Source organism: Stylophora pistillata, chromosome 8, assembly GCF_964205215.1.
Source record: "Stylophora pistillata chromosome 8, jaStyPist1.2, whole genome shotgun sequence".
In the NCBI taxonomy this organism is placed as follows: Eukaryota; Metazoa; Cnidaria; class Anthozoa; order Scleractinia; family Pocilloporidae; genus Stylophora; species Stylophora pistillata.
Genome location: NC_142526.1, coordinates 4,997,934 through 5,016,977, shown reverse-complemented (window position 1 = coordinate 5,016,977; position 19,044 = coordinate 4,997,934). Strand labels below are relative to the sequence as shown.

Genomic DNA, 19,044 nt, shown 5'->3' with positions numbered 1-19,044 from the left:
GGTAGTTCCACTCATGTATTGACAGAACGAATTCGGCGTAATAAATCCGATAAACGTTCACCGTCCGAAATTCATGCTGCATAGTCACCGGCTTATTGACTGGAACGAAAGGTGGTCTCGTTTTTGATTATTCAAGACACTTCGAGTTTCCTGATGTTTTTTCTCTGTGTCTGGGACGTTAGTGTGGTCAAACAAAGCTAACACACTGCCAGCACCAAGTTGTCTTTTCAACCACATAAACGCCGTGAATCAATTTTAAAACTTGACAGAAAAGTTGAGTTGAAGCAACGGGAAAAGCTTATTTGTGCACTGCATCAGAGGCATTCAGTTTACTGTTACAAGGCATCCATTTTTTCCCTTCAAATGTATGATTTTTCGTCTTTCAGATCAAGAAGACAGCAAAAAGAGATGGAAGACCGCGTCTGGAAATTAGCGAAAAGCTTTACAAGGGATCACTAAGTACGAAAGAAGGATTTACATCATTGAACGAACTCTCATTACAGACCATCAGAATCACTTTGTTGGCGAGGTAACTTGGTGTTCAACACGAATTAATGCAACGGTCAATGAAAAAAAGTACGCGGCGGGCAAGCCGGTCAAAGTGTGACATAAAAGTGCCTGTACATTTTTTGCCATGATTTCGTTTTCTTTGTTGTTGTTAAAGTACAATTTCAAACATTCACACAGTACAAAAAAATTGCAAAGGAGTAAATAACGTATAGGCGTGTCTTACTAGGGCGTTCCCACTTGAAATATTGAGCATTTTCACAGTTCGAGTTTTTTATTTCTATAAGTCGCTGGAATATCTTAACCCCTTGATGAGAAGATCATCAAGAGGATCCACGAGCTCGTTGCGGAGGGAGTTAAGGAAATATATGAAAAGAGACGGCATTTGAACTCTTTGTGAAAGAGGTCTTGTTTCGAGATGATCAGCACAAGACACGAACCGACGATACTTTCCCTGGTACATCTGACCTGCGCACGCACATTTATCGAGCTACGGTAAAAAACTGTATGTCAAGAATTGACCCGGCAAATGTCCACATAAAGACAGATTAGTGGAGAAAATTTTACAACGCTGATTCCTTTTTCTTTTTTCCCCACTCAGAACAAGTAAACACGCCTATGGAGGTTCCAGTCTGGTCTGAAAATGAAAAAGAAAAAGGTGATCACTGCAAAATGATGCATTAGGGTTCTGATTTATAGCGTATTGTTTATGGTATATCTGTGATCTTTGCCCCGCCTTGACGAGACATCCCTTGATTTTACCATACCGCTTTCTTTTGTTGTTGTTGTTATAGATGAGTTGGATGAGGAAGTAAGTCTCACTGAAGAGGGGGGAGAACAAGAGTGGGCAATCAACTCAAAGAGGAAATGGCAATGCCAAAAATGTAAAGATCACAGAATATTAAAACTTCAAAACAGTTTGGTTTAAATATCAAGAAATTAATGTTACGAGTAGCAGCCAGTTATTGTCAGAGTTTTACCAAGTCCATTACATTATTAAATTCAGAGTTACTTTGTTTTGAGAGAAGGAAATTGAGGAGCTGTAATATACATCATGGCAGGACCACATAGTAAAATTTTTTTATAGAGACTTTTGGAGGAGAGGGGGAAGACTTGTGACAAGCTGGCTGACATATACATGAACTTTACCAAATGGGTTAAGTGCTCAGTATTTCAATCAGCTATGGCTCAAATTAAACTTTGCTTTAGCTTCAAGTTTAATCCTTTGTGTTTGCCTTTCTCTGTGTTTATTTTTCAAGTTACGTTACACAAAAGTAATAATTAATGCTTTTGAATATCAGGAGCCTGGCATAAGCAAGAAATCAAAGTTAATTTGGGTAATAAAGTTAATTTGATCTTCCAATGTTCTTTAATTTTAACCACTAATAAAATTTGCCATTTAAATTTATCCCCTCCATTGTTTTGGATGTTGTATGAAAAACAAAAAACAAAAAAATCAAACAAAAAACATTCAGCAACAACTGTCCTATACAGTGGTAAATAATTTATCACAAAATACATGGTACATTATGATTTGATTTACCAAAGTGGCAAAGGCCTTTCACTATCTATCCATAAATTAAAAGGGGAAATAATTTGTAAAATGTAAGCTATTCTACATCTTGAGTGTAAAATTATTCATCCATGTGAAATAGGTTACTTGAAATCAATGCGAAAGAGTTGTAAGATATTCAGACCCCTGATATCAATTACTGATGTGCTGATTTGTAATATTTAAAGGTAATGATTTTAGAGGAAGTAGAGGAAGAAACTTCTGGATATGGAATTTTGTTGCCAACATCTGTTAAATCAGTTAAAAACTCTCTCTTATCATATTTCAAGAGTACATGATTGCCACACTAAAACCTTTTGTATTCTACATTGAACGGCATGTGATGATTATGGTTTCAATAATAAAAGCTGCTGACTTAAGAACTTTGCAAAAATATCTATGTACAAAGAAATAAATTGTGGTTATTTACTCCAGTAGCAGGTCAAACCATTCCTCTCTAATGGAAGTAACAGAAATTGTCATGATGGTGGTTTTGGTGGATGGAGAGAGAAACATCCACCAAAACCACTTTAATCTAATTTCATGTCTTATGATTTCATTATGAACCTTTGGTCAGCAATTGTGCATTATAAGAAATAATTAGCCAGAACGTAAACTGCTAATGTTTTGCGGAATACAATTCTTTTTCTTCCTTGAAGGTCTAACATTGGCCATAGATAAAATTCAAAAAGTACTGTTGTTGGTTTTGATCACTGTTTAGGTGGATGTCCACGCCTGACATCCACCAAAACTACCAAATACCTTGGCACCTTTTAAATATTGGAAGTATCTGCCTAAAATTGAGCGAAACGTTTTATAATACTACCATCAAACAATAAATTAGTATGTGAAGGTGTAGTCTGATAGTCCGGGTGACTACACCTTCACATGTTACCCCCGGGTTCAAGCCATTTACTGCAGTAAATTAGTACTTACCATTTCTCGGGTGTAAAGTTTTGACACAATTTTCCAAACAAGTATTCCACTCAAGTCATCGGGATGAATCGGCATGTTTTCGTAGCTTCGTAACTATCTGTAATTATTAAAAACTGGATCATTGGATAATGCAATTCAAGACTTTTTATTGGCTTAGCCATTATGGTATATCAGCCAATATACCATAATCTACAAATATGGTAAGTGTACGCGTCAGCTTAAAATCAAAAGGGAGCTAAAAAATCCCGTTTCTTCTTACAAAATAATAATTTCTTGGGGGCGTTTTTAATAAAACAATTATTCCACTTGCGCTTGTTGGATATGAGATGATTATAGCCAACGAGGCGCGTAGCGCCTCGTTGGCTATCTATCATCTCATATCCAACGCGCGCTCGTGGAATAATTGTTAAGTATAATACGTCAGGAGGTGTCCATCATTCCATCTCAGTCCCTCTTGACTGAGGTGGTTTTGGTGGATGGAATCTAATGCTGACCGAAGGAACGCTGGGATTCTGGATTGACTAACCAATTACCAGGTCTCTCTCAGAGGGCAATTAGCTTGCGCGTCGTTTGCAATCCTTTTTTTTTGTTCCATGATGGCCAAGGTGATCATTGCAACATCCCAAATCATATAACACCCTCGTCTGCAAAGATTTTTTCCACGAAAATGGTGCCATTACATATACTTTAAAACCTGGCTGATATGTCATTATTTTGTGTGCAAGTGGCTTCAAAGATGGAGACAATGGCCCAGTATGAAACTGTGCAGAAAATTGCACTGACTCCCTGTTACCTACACACCTTGTGAGATGTAACTGAACATGCAATAGAAGTGATGGCATTTCAGATAACTATTGGGAGAGCAGAATTTTTTATTATTTTCTAAACTGGGTCTAAAAAAAGACAGTGTGTAGTCGTTCTAAATGCGCTTAAGGAAAAGCATTTACGCTGCTCAAAAGACTTGACATCTCTTTCTATTAAAATGGCCTATTTCCGCTATTAGAATCAACACATCTTGAAAAGCAGAGAATGGGACGAGGCAAATTACTTACACCTGCACGTTCATCAATTATCCTCTGGCAACACTCCAAGTGGATTGGGCTCTACTCTTGCTCCCATTTCCCCGCGCGTAAACTCCGCCATATTGCCTCTTGATAAACTGCTGTCTCTTCCTTGAAACTGCGCAGAATGTGGTTACGTGTGGTGGTAGGTGTCACAGCTGGAGCTTTGGTGTGTTTAAAGGCTATACCGCATATTTTTCCACAACTCTACTATAAAAGAATAAAGGAACTCAAAATCGATGGAAGAGAAATGGAGATCCCCCCTCGTTGTAAAGAACAACTTGCAGTAATTTCTCGTAAACTTGGGGTGAGTGATAAACAAGGTAAAATCTCCTTCTTCGTGTGCAGGTCTCTTTACCCCAGTTCTGCCGGTGCAACGTGGCTTCCCAATGGCGCAGTAATTGGAGTTCCTTTGTCATTCTATTTTAAACACGAAGACGATCTCGGAAGGTTTGGTGAAGTCTGTTTCCAAGACAGCAAGGTTCCTATGTTGTTGCAGAGCAGGTTTGGCAAAAAATTTATCGATACACAGCTTTCGTCAGACGAGAATATAGCATTCTGTATTGGTCATGAGCTGGTTCACCGTAGCGGTTCTTTTGATATCGCATATGACGTTTTCTTCGCCCCATCATGGCTGATTGCAACGTACGCAATATCAAGAAGGACACGAGTAATTGTACCCAGAACCTCGGTTCTCGTGGACGGCATTTTCAAAATCGCTTTTTATTTGCTTAGCTTTGCTTGCTTTTGGCCAGTAGAGCGTCGTCTTAATCATTACAGAGAGTTCAAGGCTGATGAAATGTCTGCTAGGTGTGATCTTGATGTGGCTAAAGGTGGAGTTGATTGGATGTTGAAGAAAAAGAGATTTGTGTCACTTATGAAATCTCTTCAGGCAGGAGACAAATCGAAAGAAATGCATTTCAACATTGTAGACTCTACTCACCCAAAGTTGCTAGATCGATTGAGGAGACTGGAAGTAATTGTTGATGAAAAGATCAAAAGTTCAAGTTAAACCCGTGACCCCCAGGCTAAAGGTCAGGTTGTTAACTCACCCCTCTTCCGGTCAGGTTGTTAACTCACCCCTCTTCCGGTCAGGTTGTTAACTCACCCCTCTTCCGGTCAGGTTGTTAACTCACCCCTCTTCCTGCTTCCCATTTCTTGGTAAATTATAAAGGAGAATTTGGTGTTAGATCAAGATAAATTTGGCTATTTTCATTACCAGTTTACTGGGTAATGTATGGATATTATAGGGAGAAGTTACGTGTTAATCACCTCTGGGAAATAGAGGGTTAAAAAAATGTGTCGTTTTTTTGTTAATAGTGGGTTTCGTATAAAGTTTGAATATTTGTAAATTTTGTGAATCAGTTTTTGTAAAATGCTATCAACAGCAATTGGATCATGGAACTTGAGAATTACATTTTTATTATTGATTTAATTTAATTTACCACTGCATGAAATAAAATTATGGAAAGCTGTGATCTGATTAATGCTTAACGTTCAAAGCATCTGCTATTTGCAATTCACCAAAGCGGCATGATTCTCTACTACTGATTTCACCTTGTCAATATTTATCAATTTTATACCTGCATTTTCGTACACCTGCAAATTGAAAACCTTATAATCCTTCAACCTTTTAACTCCAATGAGTGACCAAGACAGAATTTCTCCTTACAATATCAATACAATATAAAGCAGACAAGTAATACGAATTAGGAAAAAAGAAATCAGGGGGTTATCAGTTGATCCAATACCAAATTCTCCCAACCAACATCATAAGAATTGTATGGCAGATAGTAAGGAGAATTACTAATGAGATCTTAGGAGTGAAAGGGCTAATAGTTTCCCATGTTTGACTTAAACTTGAGCTGTTGCAGCCTGAGGTGAAATGAGGAGTTTGTATCTCTTGAAATCATTGAACTGAGCTGGTTAGGTTAGGTTACCCAAAATTAAAATTTTCAGGCAAAATGCGACTGCATAGCAAGGTTGTCATTTGAAATATTTTGTATATTCTGGCTGTAAATTTCTGAATATCATACATGTGAACTGTGGATTGAGAAATGAATATCAAAGCGATCTTAGCAGTAATGAACACTACTTATTTATTTTCACTACTTCTCAAGAGGTGTTACACATTGATTGGGCACTCCTAACATGTGTAAATTTCCATGTAACCAACATTCTTTGTGTGGAATTTATTGATATTGTTTATTTTATTTATTTCATATGAATGTGCTCAAGGCTTTTGGATCAGGTTCTGTTAGTCTCTGAGCAACTGCACACTCACCCCTCCCTTGGCCCGCGATTAGCCGTTGAAGCGTGAGTAGTCCAGTGGTCAGTGCGCTGGACTCTGGGTCAGATGGCCTGGGTTCAAGTCCTGGCCGGGGCTTCACATTGTGTCCTTAAGCAAGACACTTCACTCACATTGCTTCGTCTTCTCAGATAGGACGTAAAGCCGGAGGTCCCGTCTCCTGCATCAATCCGCCAATTAGTTTATTTCGGCAGGGGAGGTTAAAGAACCCACATCACGAGATTACTGCGATGTGGTCTGGCCTGGTTACTGGGAATGGGGGGGAGGGGGCATCTGTAAAATTTCTTTTTTGTTTATTGTAAACTGCCGCCGGCAGTCTGGAAAAGTTCCCCGCACAGTGTTGTAAAGCGCATTAGAACATTCCATGGAAATGCGCAATAGAAATCGATTATATTATTATTATTATTATTATTTGTTGTCAGTTGACTGTTGTTAGGATAGGAAAAGGGTAGACCTGTGCTCATTGCCCTGACTTTGATTCAGGCATTGATCCTGGCTTTTTTATATCGCTTATTTATGGATAAGCTCTTCCTCAGTATTAACTAGTGACCAAACAAATTTTTAGTAATTGCTATCCAGGCTTTTTTACATAGCTCATTTATGGGTCAGCTCTTCTCAGTGTTAGCTAGTAACTAAAATTTTTAATAATTGCTATCCAGGCTTTTTTACATAGCTCATTTATGAGTCAGCTCTTCTCAGTGTTAGTAACTAAACAAATTTTTAGTAATTGCTATCCAAGCTTTTTATGTTGCTCAATTATGGGAGAGCTCTCCCCAATATTATCTAGTAGGTAAACGAATTTTTAGTAATTGCTATGATATGTCAAAAGGTTATAAAGTACATATATTTACACAAATTTTTTGCAAAAGGTGTTGGAAATATTCATGTTAGGTAAATGGATAGATATCTTTTTGGCATGCTTTGTATATGTTCTTCTTTATAATTCAGTTCATGTTAAAAATTTCTGACCACTTAGGAAATCATTTTGCCAAAATTTCCTCAGTGAACCATTTTGGAACATATTCCTGAGTTCCTGCTGGAGTATGCTCGCAAACGGGCCTGGGGCTGAATTTTTAAACTAGTTTCCAGATCTCCTGATTGTAACTATTCAAGATGGCGGCTAGTACGCTTAAGATGGATAAGATATTGACATCTCTTGTTGGTGTGGGGATTGGAGGATTGATCATTGTCAAGGGCTCAGCTGAGTTGTTTCCGCATATTTACAAGCGATTATATGGCCTAAAAGATAATAAGGGTGCGTTTGTCACAGTACCCGATCGCTGTCTTGAACAACTGCACAAGGTCGCGGAAAGGTATGGTGTCACAAATGTGGACAAAGTTAACTTGTTTATCCATCGAGGTTTCCATGCTATTTCACTTGGATCATCTTTACTTCCCGGTGGAGCTGTGATAGGTTTACCAAGGTGGTATGTGTTTCAGAATAAAGAAGATATTTACAACTCCGGCCTCAAATTCGGAAAAACTGTTGGTTGGTATTCTGAAGTTGGTGAGGCATTGTCTGAAACATTTCTTCCAACAGACGACATTATTGCGTTCACAATTGGCCACGAACTCACTCATACCGAGAAACATTTTCACTTAAAGTTGTATGACACGTTTGTACCCCCAACGTGGCTGTATGTTACGTATAGAATTTCTAATTCGATGTCGAAGATTCTAAAACATCGATTTGATTTCCGAGCTCTTCTTTACCTTGGCATCTTTGGAGTAAGCTTATTTACTTACACGCGCGTTTACGAAAAGGTGTGCCACTTCGCTGAATTTGATGCAGACGAAGTATCTGCTAAATGTGATCCTCGAATGGCACGAGGTGGCGTTGATTTTTTTGCACTGACATTGAAACGAAACTTGATACAGCGAGCAATACTTGGAAAGAGAGGCGAGGAAAATTTCACTAAAGAAGGGAATTTTATTGCGCGCTCTTTGATATCCATGCATCCACCCTTCACTGATAGGCTTGACAGAGTGAGATATATTTTAGAGTCATCGCCAGACTAGCACTTGTCAAGTGACATTTCCGGGTTGTAGACAGCAGGTGTGTTTGAGGGCTGAAGGCACGAATTGATGATTGCCAGGGGCACAAGATTCTAGGGGGGTCCAGGGGTATGTTCACCAGGGAACTTTTAAAATATTGGCAGGGTGTCCAGTTCCTATTTTTTCCTATTTTTTCCTATTTTTTGGGCCCATTCCTATTTTCTCCTATTTTTTAACCAGAACCTCCTATTTTTCCTATTTTTTAGCCAGTAAAGCCAAAATTTGTAATAAAATTGAAAGTGGAATTATAGTTGAATGTGTTTTATAGTGAGATCATAAAGCACATAGTACGTTGACTCTGATGTTCTAATATTAGTTAAAGTAATAGCCACATTTGTTCTACGAAAGCCAGATCACTACAATTCTGTGAAACAGAAATAAAAACATATATTGGTGGCGAGAAAAAGAGAGATAAGCGACAGATATATGGCCTACTTGTCAACGGAATGGACCTCTGTCATTACACAAAACAGGTCAAGTCGAGAGCGGGTGAAAGATTCATTCACGAGGCTTATTCATTCATGTCAGTGTCATTGTATACATATCTAAGTATATATGTATACCTTTATTTGCAACTTTCTTTGGATCATATTAATTCCGTCCGTTTGGGGTGAATTGTTAGAGGTACGTTAGCACAGCTTAGCAAAAATCTCATGATCATGCATTCTTTGTCATTGCGAAATAATTAAAAATAATTTTATCAAACTTAGAAGCTGTAGTGTGTGAATCTTATGGCTTGCTATTTACCTAGTCTCCTCTAGGGCATTATCTCAGAGAGCTCTTGGTAAAAAAGTGGAATAAAGCTTACATTTTACTAAGTTATTTAAACTTTTAGGGCAATGTTTGTGTCAGGACTGAACACGGCAAGCTTCTGTTCCGAATAATTAAATTCTAGTCTGGATCCGTTTAACTTGAAGAAGACCATCATTTTATTTATTTATCTATTCTTCAACTTTAAAATATTATGGAACATAAAGTTAAAACTCTTGACAGCCAAAGATAAGAGATGCAAAATTACTCGCTGAAATTATGTGGCCGGCTTACCGAGGCTGCCAAGTAACAAGTTGAAATCTTGAGCGTACTCCACCCGATCGCTCTTGCATTTATACTAAAAAATTAGCTCTAATTGATGTCCTTATTGATGTCCTTCATCGATGAAGACCAGAGAATTACGTCTTGGCAAACAAAAATCAAACATGACTTCATTGAAACCTCGGTCACCTCTTCTTTCCTGTCTTCCTTTTTTCCATCGGCTAGACTTGAATTGTTCAGCGGCAGACGTCTCTTGCGTTAACGAGTAGGCCATATATCTCTCGCTTGTTTCTTTTTTTCTTGCCACCAAGATTTGTTTATATTTCTGTTCACCGAATTGCGGTGAGCTGGCTTTTGTACTCGGTTTCAATGTGAAGTTTGGGCAAACATGTTTGCCGCTTTTCTCCAGCCATCGTCCACTTGTCGAGCTTCTGATGCTTCACAAACCTACAAAATCATCCTGTTTCCTTGAAGATATACGCGTCCTTTTTGATTGCGAACAGCAAATCACCACTAAACATTAAAAGCAGAAGGCATCCCACGTAATTGTATTTAAAACGGAGTTCGTACAAAGCTATTTTAGGTGGAATCCGTGCTTAAACATCTGCAAGTTCTCTGAAAGTCTTTATTTGCAATTTTTGTTTATCCTCCGCCTCGCTTTCATGACTAGGCACCAGTTTTTTCCCGCGTGTCCGCCATTTGTGAATACGGTGTATGAAAATGCCTGGCGGTAGAACAAAGTTTAGCAATGCATGGCTTTCTGCCGTCGATTCCAATGGTCAAAGATTGAGTTCTTGGTGTCGTAAAGGAGTAGATGACTACCATGCTTACTGTAGGTTTTGTGATAGTGAGTTTCTTTGTGACAACTCTGGAAAAGCGCAGATATTGCAACATGCGAGGAAAGCAAAGCATGTTCAGGCTGTTAAACCTGCAAGGGATGAGTCTCAAGGAAAGTTGTTTGTACTGCAGAGTCAACCAAGTGCAGGCATCTCAAACCGTTGTGATCTGCCAGAGCACAGGAGAAGTTCGTCTGGACAGCTGTCCATTATCAATTACAAAAATGCCAGCTTGCAAGCAGAGGTGATTTGGTTAGCAAAGTTGGCGTCATGTAACTTTAGCTTTCGCTCAGTTGACAATCTTGGCAACACATTTAAAGCGATGTTTCCTGACAGCAAGATTGCTTCAAGTTTTTCAATGGGTAGAAGCCGTGCATCCTATGTTATTGGGGAAGGCTTGGGCCCTCACTGCACACAGGTATTATATAAAGTGCAATTTGAATACGCAAATTATGAGTGCATATTTATGTGTGATTCTTGATATCAATGAAAGTTTATGTCAGTATTTCATCTTTTAATTTGGTGTATGAATAAAAAAAGGTAACTTACTATAAGTGTTTGTGTTTCTATCACCAGATAATTGTTGATGATGTAAAGAAGTCAGAACTGCCTTTTTGTTTACACTTTGACGAAACCTCCACCACGCAGGTCAAGAAACAGATGGATCTTACCTTTCGTTACTGGTCCCCGACTCATAATGAAGTCTGGATAAACTTCTATACCTCTTTATTTTTTGGTCATGCAGAGGGTGAAAAGGTGGCTAACCGTATCTTCCAAACAATGTTGAAAGATGACCTTCCAATAACGAAGCTGTGCACTTTGGTAAGAGATGGCCCTAATGTCAATAAAACCATTGTTAGAAAGTTGGAAGGAGCAATCAAAAATGACAACCCAGACTTTAGTGGTTTTATTGACTTAGGAAGTTGTGTTCTTCATAACGTCCATAATGCTTTTGGCAGGGGTTTAGAGGAATATGGGAAAGACATTGAACAGCTTTGTGTGGACATTCACTCCCTTTTCAAGTACAGTGCAGCTAGACGAGAAGACTATCACACTTTACAATCTGCAATGGGTGTGGAGATGCACAATTTCCAAAAGCATACCGAGGTGAGATGGCTTAGTCTGGGCCCTTCTGTGCGAAGAATTTTGGAGCAGTGGGATTGCATCTGCAGCTTTGTGAAGGATCTGGGAAAGGATCCCAAAACAGCTCCTAAGAGTGTTGCTTACAAGAGGGTATCGGCAATGTTAAATGACGAAGAAGGAAAGAAAACAAAGGCACAGTTGGAATTTGTGGGTAATGTTTCACCTGTTTTTGAAGATTTCCTCACCATTTTTCAGAACAGCTGCCCACAGGTTCACCTTTTATATGATAAAATGTCTGAGTTCTTGCGCAAGCTTATGGGTAGATTCCTAAAGAAAGATGCGTATGAGAAGAAGTTTGGTAGTGATCTAGTCAGTATTGACTGCAGTGCAAACAGTCAGCTGCTCGATGCTGATATTGCAATTGGAGAGGCGACCAAGAAGGCTTTAGCCCAAATCAAGCCAGATCGTAGAAAGTCTGTATATCTTGGCATCCGCACATTTTATAGCACATCCCTTACATATCTACAGTCTCATCTCCCTCTTCAGAACACTCTCTTAAAAGCATTAGGATGTCTCAATCCTGTCAAGAGAGAAAAGGCAAGTAGTGTGAAGGCAATTGCACTACTGGCTAAAAAATTGCAGCCTCAGTTGGATGTCAGCATTGTTCAAGATGAGTGGCGAGTTTATGCTGTCGATGAAGATGTTGAGCAGTTACACAAAGAGAAACGCGTTGACCATTTTTGGCAAGAAGTATTCAATCTCAAGTCTCTTAATGGGACCGAGCCTCGATATGTTGCTCTTCCAAAAGTAGTAAAATCAGGTCTTATTCTTGCGCAAACAAATGCTGAGTCAGAACGAAGTCTGTCAGTGAATGCCCGCATTGTGACGCAAGAAAGGACACTTCTTGGAGAGAGGACCATTGTTGGCCTTAGATCTGTGAAAGATGCTTTGAAGTTTTATGATCCTGAAAACCTGAGACCGGAAAAATTTGCCCTGACAGATGGTCTTCTAACTGCTGTGCGATCTGCGCACATGCATCATAGACAGCGGCTGGATGAAGAAGAAGCCGAGAAGAAGAGAAAGGAGGTGGATGAGAAATTGAAAGCTGAAGAGGAAGAACGAAGGAAAAGAGACCAGGAGAAGTTAAGAAAAGAGACAAGATCGTTGAGAGATAAAGGAGAGAGGCTAGACAAGAAGGAGCAGGAGGCAATGGATGAAATGCAAACGGCTAATGAGCTACTGTCAGAGGGCACATGTAAGTTGCAGGCTGCTCTATCTTCAGGTTCCAAGGTTGATTCACAAGGTGCAAAAGTTGCATGTCTCATGATTGAAACGGCCAAATCGAATCAGGCAAAGGCAAAGAGGAAGCTTGAAGCAGTAAGGGAGAAGCAAAAGGAGGTTAACATAAACAATCAGAAGTTGCTGGAGAAAGCTCTACCAGCGGATGTTTCTGCTGTACCATTAAAGAAAAGAAAGTCAAAGTAAATGTAAACTGTCATTTTACACCTCTACGCAGGTGCTCTGCCAGCTCAGTAAAGACTAAAATGTTCTTGTGTTAGCAATCATCTGCTGGATTAATGTTGAAGTTATAAACATAATGAAAAGCCAACTTTGTTTCTGAACAAAAGTGAAGGTGAAGCAGTTCAGTTGTTACTTTAAAATTAGGGAAATCAAAGTAAATAAAGTTATGTTGTACAGATTTTTTGATAGATTTATCTCAGTGAGGGATATCAGGAAGATTAAAAATTCAAACCAAAAAACTCGTTTTGTCCTATTTATGTTCACTGCTGTTGATCGACTAAAGTGGTGAATCGGGGATAGCAGCTGGCGTGTGGGGAGGCTACCTTTGTTGACGAAAGTACTATTGATTTTCCTATTTTTCTCCTATTTTTTAGTGCAAAGTTTCCTATTTTTCCTATTTTCTCAATCCTGAAATTCCTATTTTCCTATTTTTTTGGGCAACCATGCCGCTGGACACCCTGTATTGGGTTGTCTGAGACTGCATTTTGTACATTTTAAAGGCTGTTAGATAGAATAAAAAATTTTAGGTCAATAATGAATTTTGGGTTTAATCTTCAAGTAATGTGCCAAGCTCAAGCCTCACTGAATGTTTCTCACTTTCTTTTGAATCACAGGTATCTAGTAAATAGACTTGTAGCATGCAGGGGGATTTGTATGCACCAGTTGCAACCCCCCTCCCTGCATTTGGATGAACTCTGAACTTTTTTGCCATGTGTAGCTGGAGTGACTCCTCTAAGTGAAAGCAGAGTGATGAAGGCTGAGAGAAAAATGAGTAGGAATGAACTTTGAGTGACCTCTATAATTAGAGTCAGCTACACAGGCTAGACAATTGACTTGACCCACTATCATTATTAAAAAAACATGAAGGAAAGTGCAGCGCTTAGTAATAATTGTAAAGAAAAGAGTTTATTGTGTAATTTGACCCATGTTTCTCTTGATATTGAAAATGTCATTATAATCTATGAAAAAGGGGATGGGTGGCCGGGGTATTGTCAGGAAATAATATGGCTCCCGAGGGTAGGGTTTGTGTATGCTTAACACTGAGTGCGTGGAGGGAGGTGGTTTGGTGAGGAAGTAAGCATTACTCCATTTTAGGTAAATTTCAGGCGAAGAATGTTTTAAACAAAACTTAAGCCTAATCTTATAAGATTTTTTATTTAAGCATGGTGTCAATACTGAAGGGTGGTCTTCAAGAACCATTTTTATTGCAGACAGAAGTCTGTTTTCTTTTCCTTTAGGCAACGAAGGACATTAAAGTGGGTAAAAATCATGAAAAATACAAAGCAAAATCATGGACACAGCTTGCAGCACCTAACCCTTTACACCCTAAGGTCAGTGTGGATATTCTCCACACTGTTCTCTAAACATTTCTTGAGGTGCTGACAAGGAGAATTTGTGGAAAATCACTAGCTCTTTAAATTTATCGTTTCCTTTACTCTCCTGACCTTACTGTTTGATTTAAGGGTTGGTAGTGCAAGGAGAAATTAGATGCTGGTCACTCACTTGCAGGTTGATAGCTTAATACATGTTCCAAAGAATAGTGGTAAAGTAAAAAATGATAAAAAAAACACCATTTTATTTTATAACTGATCACTTGATGTACACTCACTCAAAAATACTAGAAACATTGAGTTTGGGACTTTGAAAACCGCCCGCTTAATTAATACAGAGTGACCGCTCAATATATTGCCGCTTAATGCAGATTTAATCGTACAAGGAATTTATGTGTAGTTTATTTACCCACCCCACCCTAGTTACAAGCTCTCGTCGCGAAAGAGACTGGAGCGAGTGTCATGGGGTAGTCGCCATATTGGGTTATCTACACGTGCAGAACTATTTTACTAATATCAGCAAGCATGGCGAGTTTTGGACATGTAATTGAACTTGTTGGTAAGGTTGCGAACCGATTCATTGTCATATCCGTAGGATTTGGTATCGGTGGACTTTTTATTTACAAAAACGCGGCCGAGGCTTTCCCAAATCAGGTGTGCAAACCCATCGTTGGTCTGAAGGACGAAGATGGCAGCCTTTTGGAAGTCCCCGCGCGTATAAGAACACAGTTCGATGTAGTGTTGAATAAGTTTGGCTACACGTCTGCCGACAAGATAAGCTTGTTCATAAATCAGGGTGTACATCCGATGTCGGTGGGTTCAACCTCCTTTCCAAACGGAGCTGTTGTAAGTATGCCAAAATGGTACATTTTTGAGAATTACAAAGACATAGAAACTTGTGGAATTACTTTTCAAGGAAGGGACATCAGATGGGATTCTGAACTGGGTGTAAAGATCAAAGAATGCTTGCTACCCAGTGATGACATGATAGCTTTTTGCATCGCGCACGAGGTTGCCCAAATGCAGCGTTTAGACTACAAAGCTATCAATGCCGTTCTTGCACCAACTTGGTTGTACTTGACATATAAGCTTGCCTACGTTGGCCCAAGGATGTTGCAACTTCACACAGTGCTGGATATACTCTTTAAGCTTGTTCTCTGTCGCCTGAGCTATCTTTGTTATAAACAAGTGCACATGAAACTCTATCATGATGTAGTTCACCAAGCGGACCTCACGGCTGCAAAGTGCGAGCCCAGAATGCTACAAGGTGGCATAGACATGTTCACTAAAAAGTTAGAATTGAACCGCATCCGACGCAGACTGATGGGGAGGAAAGGACAGAGTTGTTTTACAGAGGAAGGGAATGACGTTGAGTCTCTCGTATACCCTCTGTTGACTGACAGGCTTGAGCGACTGAAGGTTTTAGAAAGAGGTACTATAGTAACAGGGGTGTAGGCAAAATTCCTTTGTAGGTGCTCCAATTAGCATTCTCTCTTCTGAACAGAAGTTTCCAAAGATATTCCTATTTGTTGTGTCTTGCACTCATTTATGCATGCTTTCAGGGGCCATGTCTAAGAAAGTCTCTTGAAGAGGGAGATTTTCTTTGTTGGCAAGTGTAACTTACGGTATAGTAGAAGGGGGGACTCCCATTTCCCACAAATCCTATCCCTTGACCCTTAAATCCCCAAGAGTGATCAGCATCTCATTTCTCCTGACAATATCCTCCCTGAATCACAAATTAAGGTCATGAGAATAAAGGAAATGATCATCACTTAAAGAAGCTCATGATTGTTAAACAAATTCTCCTTGTCAGAACCTTAAGAAATGTATAGAGAACAGTATAGAGAATATGCATACTGATGTTAGAGTGTAAAAGGTTAACCTGACTCTTCTATTTGGTGCTGGAAGTAATCATGGATCACTTTGGCTCTGCTTTACTTCACCTTGTGATTCATCCAGAAATTCTGAGCTTCTTTCTCAACCCATCAGATTCAAAACAATTGCTCATTCGGGTCACGTGCAATTCCTCTGCATCAGGAAGTTTGCTTGTTTTTTTTTTAGATGTGTTTTTTTTATTAGTGGCTGGTAATATTTTTTATCTCCATTTGATCAGCACTGGTGGAATTACTTTGGTTTTGCTTTGAGAACATTTAGTCAAAATACACTCTATTAACCCATTAATAGCCGCAGCTTTTGTGAAAAACTGTGTTTTGAAGCTAGTCAAGCAGATTTCGGGTCACTGTTGGGGTTCTAAAAGCTCAAACTTACCACAAACCCATTCACAGCTTGTACACTCAGTGGTCTTTTGTTCAAAATGCAAAATGGTGGCCTGAAAATCATGGTCCGGTGCAGAAAGCATAATTTCGAGATAGTTTTTGTGTTGAAAAGTAATGCCCCACTTACGACTTTTACTTTTCTCTCTTTCTCCTGCCTTTTTTTTCCCTTTCCTTGCCTGAATTTTCTCACATGCTGGAAATTTAGTAGGCTTCATTTTGGTGTAGAGATTTTTTAGGAAACTACTCATTATTTTCAAACCACATGTTCGGAAAGGTAGGTGGGTAATGGAACAAGATTTTCGTGCAGATTTTCAGGTCAAAGTTGCATGGTGTTGTGGCTATTTCTTCAGTGTCCTTCACTCAATTGCGCTCATTCTGGTATCGTTTGTAAGATATTTTCAATCTGTTTAAGTACGTGCTCAAAATTGTGCTCCAGGGTTAAAAGTGATGACGTCACAAGGCGTAGAAAAGGTTGGTTCCACATGGGCGCACTGGACATCAATAGGTTAAGGGGTGTGTCTCACTGAATATGTTTATGACTTAACAGCAAGGTCACACACTGTGTTCTCCCTTTATTTAAGCACAATAGGTAAAATGAATTTTGAAACTGATAGATCAATCCTTTTGCCTGTTGAATTTTCAAGAGTTCTAAGCAATTTTAGGCAACTAATTTTACTGATTACGACCTGGAAAGGAGAAGCCACATGGAAGAAAACAGGTGTTATTTGTGTTTTATTTCATTGTTGTGAAAATCGTGACATTACAATACACAAAGATGCTAGTGGTAAAACAATAACTGCACAACTACATGTAGAAAGCACTCTCTAAATTTTTTTTCTTTAGGTTCTCATTGGCTTTGTGAGATAGTTTTCTTCATTCTCTCTAGCTGTTGTGATTGCTTTGGGGTTGGGTTCTAAGACACTTTTTCAAAAAGTGCCATATCATTAAGGATGAAATTGGACGTTTCATAGTCTTGTCATTGTTGTAATCAAATGCACTAATTTTTATGTACTTTGCTTGCTGTTTTAGAGTCTACAAATACTGGTATGTCGAGTGGTAATCAGGCAGAGGGCAGTAAAAGCAGCTGATGAAGACATGCCTCCTTTACATCCTTGACCTTCACCAGTGATTTGATGTTTAGTCTCAGCAAATCTTGTTACTCTAAGCAGAATTCTCCTGCAAAATATTGAATTTGTTCAGTAAATTATTTTTGATCTGAGAGCTAAATCTGAAGTTCTCAGTAACAAATGTTTTCCCTCAAAGATTATCATTCACATCTTAGAAAAAGAGGCTAGCCAACCATTCTTTTGATGATCTGTTAAAAATAATAAAAAAATTGAATTGCAAAGAGATTAATAATGTAATGGCTAATAATCCTCAACAAATCCAATTCTGAAACAAGCTGACAAACTGACAATAAGACTATTGAAGAACATAAAGATCAGATGCATGTATGTTTGTATATACCGGTATGTTAACTTAATTGACAACTTCCCCCAATAGGGCTTTTCAGGGCCAATACAAATATATTTGAAACAAACAATGTAACTACACATAGTTCTTAAAAATTCCAAATGGAAGGGGCAGACCAGTTGGTTATTAACAAAGCACAGCAAAGCAATTGAACTTGGGACAACCAAGAACAAATCCAGTGAGTAGGAGGGCTTGAGCTTGGGCCCAGGACCACTAGATTACGAACTTAGCACCCTTACTACCTGGCCAAACTGCTTCTAGATTCTCTTATGGGCAACAAGCAATCCACACAGATTTGCCTCATTCTCAACATATGCTTTTGTAGCTCTCGTTAGTAGTAGCATCCTGGTGGTATATTGGAGGGGAGGTAATGGTTGGATCCCTGTGAAAGCCTAATTTTCTTCAAACTAATTTTTTCTGCCATGACTTAAATTGTGAAGATCAATTTGTTTGTTGAATTATATTTGCAAAGGCCTGCAAATACTTAAAGGTAGATAAATATTGCCAAAATGTCTTTTTTAGAACTGCGGACCCATGTAATGGCTTGTTTTTGATTAATACCTGGGTTCTGTTGTGAAAAGATTATGATAGTTGCACTCACCCCATAGAGACTTTAGCACCCCTGTTTTTGAAAGAGACTGCCCCACCCTTAACCAACCCTCTTCCCCTTTTGTACAGTACATACTTTGCTGGTGTCGTTCCTTGAGAGGTCAGCGGTTGCTGAAATTTTGCTGCCTTTGATTTACAAGTCTTTTTTTACTAACTAAACGGTCTACATTGTACGGTTTTAAACCTTAAACTCCGGAGAGTGACTAGCATCCGATTTCTCCTTACAAGTCACAACTTCGGTTACGAAAATAAAGGAAATGATTTCCAACTAGAGAAGCTCTTGACTGTTGAACAAATTCTCCTTTTCAGCGGCTTATGAAATGTATGAAGAAGTATAAGGAAAATGCATACTGATGTCAGGGTGTGAAGTGGTTGTGGACAGGCGCGAAACAGCGCACGACTTAAACCATGATGGCTGTTAAAGAATGTCAAAGATGAAATATGGTTGTATAGCAATTGCATTC

General features: G+C 38.9%; 4 protein-coding genes and 2 long non-coding RNA genes across 6 annotated transcripts; 5 read left to right on the top strand and 1 right to left on the bottom strand.

Moving 5' to 3' along the window:
- Positions 1-616: 616 nt before the first annotated feature.
- On the bottom strand, positions 617-4,177 carry LOC148724572 (uncharacterized). The gene is made up of 3 exons (XR_015991268.1): positions 4,048-4,177; positions 2,996-3,092; positions 617-1,144 (listed from the first exon to the last, which is right to left on the bottom strand). It is a non-coding gene; the product is annotated as an uncharacterized LOC148724572 (long non-coding RNA).
- Positions 1,112-1,728, top strand: LOC148724573 (uncharacterized). Its single transcript, XR_015991269.1, has 2 exons — positions 1,112-1,165; positions 1,302-1,728. It is a non-coding gene; the product is annotated as an uncharacterized LOC148724573 (long non-coding RNA).
- Positions 4,178-4,183: 6 nt separating the features above from the next.
- LOC111327119 (transmembrane protein 177) lies at positions 4,184-5,539 on the top strand. The gene is made up of 2 exons (XM_088731951.1): positions 4,184-5,095; positions 5,180-5,539. The coding sequence occupies exon 1, from the start codon at positions 4,184-4,186 to the stop codon at positions 5,066-5,068; it is 885 nt and encodes a 294-aa protein (XP_088588077.1). The 3' UTR covers positions 5,069-5,095; positions 5,180-5,539.
- An 899-nt stretch (positions 5,540-6,438) lies between these two features.
- Positions 6,439-8,669, top strand: LOC111327143 (transmembrane protein 177-like). The gene has a single exon (XM_022931252.2). It carries the CDS (start codon positions 7,478-7,480, stop codon positions 8,381-8,383), a length of 906 nt encoding a protein of 301 aa, XP_022786987.2. The 5' UTR covers positions 6,439-7,477; the 3' UTR covers positions 8,384-8,669.
- Positions 7,541-18,856, top strand: LOC111327142 (transmembrane protein 177). The gene is made up of 3 exons (XM_022931251.2): positions 7,541-7,677; positions 13,506-15,654; positions 17,528-18,856. The coding sequence occupies exons 2-3, from the start codon at positions 14,748-14,750 to the stop codon at positions 17,584-17,586; spliced, it is 966 nt and encodes a 321-aa protein (XP_022786986.1). The 5' UTR covers positions 7,541-7,677; positions 13,506-14,747; the 3' UTR covers positions 17,587-18,856.
- On the top strand, positions 8,817-13,804 carry LOC148724571 (uncharacterized). Its single transcript, XM_088731949.1, has 2 exons — positions 8,817-10,705; positions 10,864-13,804. The coding sequence occupies exons 1-2, from the start codon at positions 10,166-10,168 to the stop codon at positions 12,853-12,855; spliced, it is 2,532 nt and encodes an 843-aa protein (XP_088588075.1). The 5' UTR covers positions 8,817-10,165; the 3' UTR covers positions 12,856-13,804.
- Positions 18,857-19,044: the final 188 nt, after the last annotated feature.

What these genes read in the sequence shown, in the direction of transcription:
- LOC111327143 (XM_022931252.2), top strand. Translation starts at nt 7,478, where the DNA reads ATGGCGGCTAGTACGCTTAAGATGGATAAGATATTGACATCTCTTGTT.
- LOC111327119 (XM_088731951.1), top strand. Translation starts at nt 4,184, where the DNA reads ATGTGGTTACGTGTGGTGGTAGGTGTCACAGCTGGAGCTTTGGTGTGT.
- LOC111327142 (XM_022931251.2), top strand. Translation starts at nt 14,748, where the DNA reads ATGGCGAGTTTTGGACATGTAATTGAACTTGTTGGTAAGGTTGCGAAC. An exon ending in ACTGAAGGTTTTAGAAAGAG is followed by an intron (nt 15,655 to 17,527) that starts GTACTATAGTAA and finishes TTGCTGTTTTAG; the next exon opens with AGTCTACAAATACTGGTATG.
- LOC148724571 (XM_088731949.1), top strand. Translation starts at nt 10,166, where the DNA reads ATGAAAATGCCTGGCGGTAGAACAAAGTTTAGCAATGCATGGCTTTCT. An exon ending in TGGGCCCTCACTGCACACAG is followed by an intron (nt 10,706 to 10,863) that starts GTATTATATAAA and finishes TTCTATCACCAG; the next exon opens with ATAATTGTTGATGATGTAAA.